The sequence below is a fragment of the Neolamprologus brichardi genome, chromosome 19 (genome assembly GCF_056152115.1).
Source record: "Neolamprologus brichardi isolate AB-2024 chromosome 19, ASM5615211v1, whole genome shotgun sequence".
Classification (NCBI taxonomy): domain Eukaryota; kingdom Metazoa; phylum Chordata; class Actinopteri; order Cichliformes; family Cichlidae; genus Neolamprologus; species Neolamprologus brichardi.
In genome coordinates, this window is record NC_142122.1 from 3607542 (window position 1) to 3612915 (window position 5374).

Consider the following 5374-nt stretch of genomic DNA (forward strand, 5'->3'; position numbering starts at 1 on the left):
CAGATATTCAGTATGCTAGAGCAGCGGTCTCCAACCTTTTTTGCGCCACGGACCGGTTTATGCCCGACAATATTTTCATGGACCGGCCTTTAAGGTGTCGCGGATAAATACAACAAAATAAAACTAGTACCGGTACCGAAAAAAAGAAAATTTATTCATAACACGCGTGAAAAGACCCAGGAAACAACAACAACAGCGACAATCTTTATTTATAGAGCACATTTAAAAACCAGCGGTATACCAAAGTGCTTAACATAAGAGACAGAGAAGTAACACGAGTATTATAATGCCTTAGCAAAGTATCAAATATCCTCACAGGTCAATGCCACTAATACACAGGGGTAATATAAAATGCATATCAAAATAAAACATAATAAAAGCACAAGCCATAAAAATATGTATAAGAAAAAATAGAATATGTCTAAAAGTCAGGTGCGAGCATTAACAAGCAGGAAAGGCAAGATTAAACAAATAGGTTTTTAACCGTGATTTAAAAGATTGGAAAACAGAGTTAACGATAAAAACGATAACAAAATAACGCTGAAAACTATACATTTCACACCTGAGCCTCAACTCTCGCGGCCCGGTACCAAACGACTCACGGACCGGTACTGGTCCGAGGCCCGGGGGTTGAGGACCGCTGTGCTAGTGAACACAACTGCTTCAACTCCATCTTTATATCCTTAACTGACAACATCCACTGTTAGCCATGACTTTGCTTAAACATCTGCATTTTAGCTACAAATGTAACGATTCATCACCGCTACAGATGAAAAGGAAGTTTTACTTGCTTGTGATGGAATAAAATGACTGATATACAGAGTGTTTACATGTTCGTGCTTATATATTTGCTCGTTTCTTCTTTCATCTAACTGTTAAAGCTGAATCTGTTTTTCATGTGTTTTGTCTTAAGACATATTTTATGTTCATTTTTCATCTTCAGGCACACAAACACTGATAAAAATGCTTTTAGTGTTGACTTTTATGCTACCTCTATTTTTTCTCACGGTTTATTGAATGGTTATGATTTACTGATCACGTCTTACACATTATTTATTTGAGGAGAATATAATTTTCTATCCAATGGGTGTCGTATATTAGACTTTTAATCAAAACAAGAGACACATTCACATTTAGATTTTAATTTCAAATAAAAGATAAAATGCTTTGCTGCACTTCTTTAAACTCCTTCATGTACAGCAGTGATGCTCTGCACGTACTCAGGACTTTTATTAGAAGTATATTTCCACTGCTTGTTCTTACCTTCACTTTTCTGCTCACCTGTTCGGGTCAAACCTCTAAAACTTGTCTTGTTTTCCAGAACAGGTGGATTAATTTTTCAATTTGTGCCAAATTATAAACAATTGACAAGAGAACAAAGTTTAAATGTGTTCACAATCTTCCAGACATCTGAAGCAGCTGGAAAATAAAGTCTTGCTGATGCTCCAGCTGAGTGGCAGACTGTGGCAGTGACAGCCCGGAGAAGGAGGCCCATCCCCCCGCTGCAGATTGGACAAAGCCCGGCCGCCACGCCCAGGGGAGGGGTCTCCGGTCGATTTTGAGGCGCGGTTGAAATACTCACAGCCGTCTCCCTGACATCCTTTAATTTGAGCTCAGCCTCCGTGGGGTTCACACACGCTTAAGGGGGGGTCTTCTCGTTGACAAACCTTTGTAAGGGAGAAGGAGATCCTGTCGGATTTTCACCTGTTTTTTAGGCGGAAAGCTCTCACCTATCCCAGAGCTGGATTTTTAAATCTCAAAAACTCGAGGGTTTTCTTTTTCGATTTTATTTTTTGTTCATAAAACTAAAGGAAAGAAAAAAATGGGAGCCCAGTTGTCCAAGGGTGGAGTAGCTGTTGAGGGCAAAGCCGCCGCCGACCCTGCTGCTGCTAAAGCCAACGGCCAGGTGAGTAAAGCGGGCCCGGTGCGCCCGAGCATCAGCGGGGAGCCACATGGCACCCGACGCCCCCACATGGGTGCCGCGGTGGGGGGCTGGCGGTCGCTCCTTCGCGTCAGGGTTCGTTCATAGCTGTGGGGGGAAAACACTTAAAACTGAATTTAGCCTAAAATGAGGGCATCGGGAGACCTCCGGCTGGGCAGCCGTCGAGCAGCGCGCAGTTGCCCGCCTGCCTTTGTTAATTCCGTCTGCTGTCCCACTGGGGAGATTTACGCGCACATTTCACCCGAGAGTGTCGGATTTGGGTCCCCGTGTGAGTTTTGAGCGTGTTTTCTGTCATGAGTTGGGCGGATAGTCGCTCTGGGCGTCGAACAAAAGATGCGAGGCGAGCGGCGCAAAGGATGCAAATGCGCTCTGCTGGAGGCGCATTTTGCGGAGTTGCAAACAAAGCGCGTGCAGGCGCCAGTTCTGACCCCATTTCCCCCCCGGCTGTTACCCACACACAGTCTCTCTCTCACACACACACTGTGGAGTGGGTTTCCGCGTAAACTTTGAACAATTTAAATATGTTAGAAGTTAATTGTGCGTTTCGATTACTCGTGTGTGACTGATCCGGTCAGCATACGCGTTATTACAGAGATGCCCAGATGAACTCTTGTGACCCACTTCGAGACATGTAAAAACGCCCCTGTTGCTGGTGTTGGTGAGTGCGTGGACTGATTGTGGCTTTGTCTGAGCTGAAGCTGATGTGAGCTGTCTGCGCTCCTGCGTGGAGCTGGTAGATGTAGGATGAGAGCGCAGAGCAGGTTTCACGGGGATTCCTTTGTTCCCCAACTTGCTGGTAGTGTTGATGTTTTTGATGTAGCACTACTGCCCCCGTGTGCCAGCTCAGGGTAATACAGACAGCTGTTAAATCCCCCCCCCCTCCCACCACAGTGAGAGCTGCTCTCCTGAAGAATAACATGGATTAACTGTTAATGTTAATGTGTTTACAGTGCGCTCATCTCATTATGCATAAATAATTCTTCGTTTCCACAGGCAGTGTGTTTGCGTTGACCCACCTCCAGTGTTTTAATCCATGACTCTCTCTCTCTCTCTGCAGGAGAACGGCCATGTCAAAACCAACGGCGATGTTTCAGCCAAACCCGACGGGGAAGCAGCGGCCGCGGATGGAAATGGAACCGCGGAGCCAGCCAAGGAGGGCGAGACCAGCACCGGAGACGCTATCGAGCCCGCTCCTGCGGCCGAGGGCGAGGCGGCCAAAGCGGAGGGCGAGGCTGCCAAGGAGGGCAAGAAGAAGAAGAAGTTCTCCCTGAAGAACTCCTTCAAGTTCAAGGGCATCTCGCTGAAGAAGAACAAGAAGGGCAGCGAGGAGGGCAAGGAGGAGGCCACCTCCCCTACGACCGAGGACAAGCCCGAGGAGAACGGCCACGCAGCCAAGGAAACCAAAGAGGAGACGCCGGCCACCGAGGCCAAAGAGGGCGAGGCCGCAGAGGCCGCTCCTGCACCCGAGGAAGAGGCCAAGGCCGCCGAGGAGGCCCCACCGACAGAGGCCGCACCCGCCGAGGAGGCCCCCGCCGAGGACACGACACCCGCAGCCTCCGAGGGCGAGGCCAAGGCAGAGTGACTGCACTCCAGCACGGCACCTGAACTGATTTTCCAAGATTAAAGTATATAAAAATATATATGAGAGACTCGTGCCACGCTCTTAAAGTTATAAACAAAACTACAAAAGAAGACAAAGGATATATCACGTTTGCTGATTCAACCACCAGTTCACTGCCTTTTATTAGTTCTTCGACAGACGGAAACTCACCGGGCCCTCTCATGATGAAAGCGTTGGCTGGCGTCGCCCCCTCATGGTACACACAGGGACTGGCGTGCGGCGAAGGTAATGGATTGGATGTGGAGCGAATCAGGAATACTGACTTATTTTCCCAATTCATGGAGAAGCATCCTTTTAAACAGCGTGGCAGCCCTATAACATCTTATTTTTCTTTCTCATCTTTTTTTGGGATCTAAAAATTGTCACCGTCGGCAGAGCGGGGCAGACCATCTCCTTCACTCGAAATGACTGATATATGGACACATAAACCTTTCAGATCATCTTATTAATTTTTAGAATTCTACATTCCTATGTTTTACCCCCAAATTTCAAGTATTTTGTCATGTATAGGGAGGAGAACATCAAGGAGGGGAGGTGGAAAAAGATGTCTTTGTTCGTGCATTTTGGTTCTTTTTCTGGCTAAAACCACATTCGAGCTTCTTGAGTGTTGCAGTGTTCACATTTCAGAATTTATGGCGCAGGGGTTGGGATTGTGTACAAAAAAATGTGAGCTTTTTATCTGCAAACTGTCTCTGTAAATATGTTTTGGCCAATATTTTTGGTTCTCTTTATTTTGCTATCGTTTGAAGATGTTAATGGTTTTACTGTAACTTTTAATAAGGGTAAATAAATGTTTGATCCCCTCTGTCTGTCTTCTGCCTTGTGATTCGCCAAGACTGGAAAATCTGGCTGCTTAAACCTGCAATCTGGACTGATTGCAGTACCACATATAGATGGGATACTATAAACTGGATTCAAACACATGATGGCATATTGACACCACATGAATAAATATCAGGTGTGCATGTACAGGTCATGACAGCAGTAGACACCCTGAGGAAATTAAATTATTAACAAAAGTAAAGATTTAAAGCATCAGTGTCATGCAAACATAACCTTAATGCAAGAGCTGCATGACCTCATGAGTTTGTGGTCATAAAGCATGCGGAGTCACGTGCAGCAAAGCATATATATATATCCTTACATAATTAATTAAGGACGCAACATATGGGATACGCAGGCACTAGATGCCATTTATTTAGCGACCCTTTAGTTGTAATTGGTGGTCTTTATCTCCCTCTGCTGGACAGACGGCTGTACTGCAAGTGCCTGTGCCGCCTGTTGCCTTCCGGTTAATCATGAACGTTTCGTTTACACGTTGTTGGTGTTTGACGATAAGTCGCAGCTGCAGCCTCCTTTTCCTCACAGCTTTGGTAAGCCTTTAACCACACACACACACACACACACACACACAGATTTAAACCGATCAGCTCGTCGAACATCGACGAGTCCACACAGTGGCTGCCACCCACTCATATGTCAATCAAGATTATCCTTCGCTCCTATTGGTAGTTGCTAAGTTGAGATAAGTTTAACTCAGCCCACTTTGTTACGTTTACTTTTTGGGGGTTTTTTTTGCAGAGTTTTTACAGTGAAAGCCGTATTTACTGTTAGAGTGGCGCAGAAACAAACGCAAACATCGCGTCAAACGCTTTAGCTGCTATATATATCATGTTCGCACACTGGTCCCGCTGATGTGCAGACTCGGTAATCTTCGTGCGGGGTCACGGACGAGGTGGCCGAGTGGTTAAGGCGATGGACTGCTAATCCATTGTGCTCTGCACGCGTGGGTTCGAATCCCATCCTCGTCG

At 46.2% G+C, this 5374-nt stretch overlaps 1 protein-coding gene and 1 non-coding gene across 2 annotated transcripts; both read left to right on the forward strand.

The window, feature by feature from the left end:
• The first annotated feature begins 1579 nt into the window (after positions 1–1579).
• On the forward strand, positions 1580–4368 carry marcksl1a (MARCKS-like 1a). Its single transcript, XM_006807477.3, has 2 exons — positions 1580–1906; positions 3000–4368. The coding sequence occupies exons 1-2, from the start codon at positions 1823–1825 to the stop codon at positions 3522–3524; spliced, it is 609 nt and encodes a 202-aa protein (XP_006807540.1). The 5' UTR covers positions 1580–1822; the 3' UTR covers positions 3525–4368.
• Positions 4369–5292: 924 nt separating this feature from the next.
• trnas-gcu (transfer RNA serine (anticodon GCU)) lies at positions 5293–5374 on the forward strand. Its single transcript has one exon. It is a non-coding gene; the product is annotated as a tRNA-Ser (tRNA).

What these genes read in the sequence shown, in the direction of transcription:
- marcksl1a (XM_006807477.3), top strand. Translation starts at nt 1,823, where the DNA reads ATGGGAGCCCAGTTGTCCAAGGGTGGAGTAGCTGTTGAGGGCAAAGCC. An exon ending in CTGCTAAAGCCAACGGCCAG is followed by an intron (nt 1,907 to 2,999) that starts GTGAGTAAAGCG and finishes CTCTCTCTGCAG; the next exon opens with GAGAACGGCCATGTCAAAAC.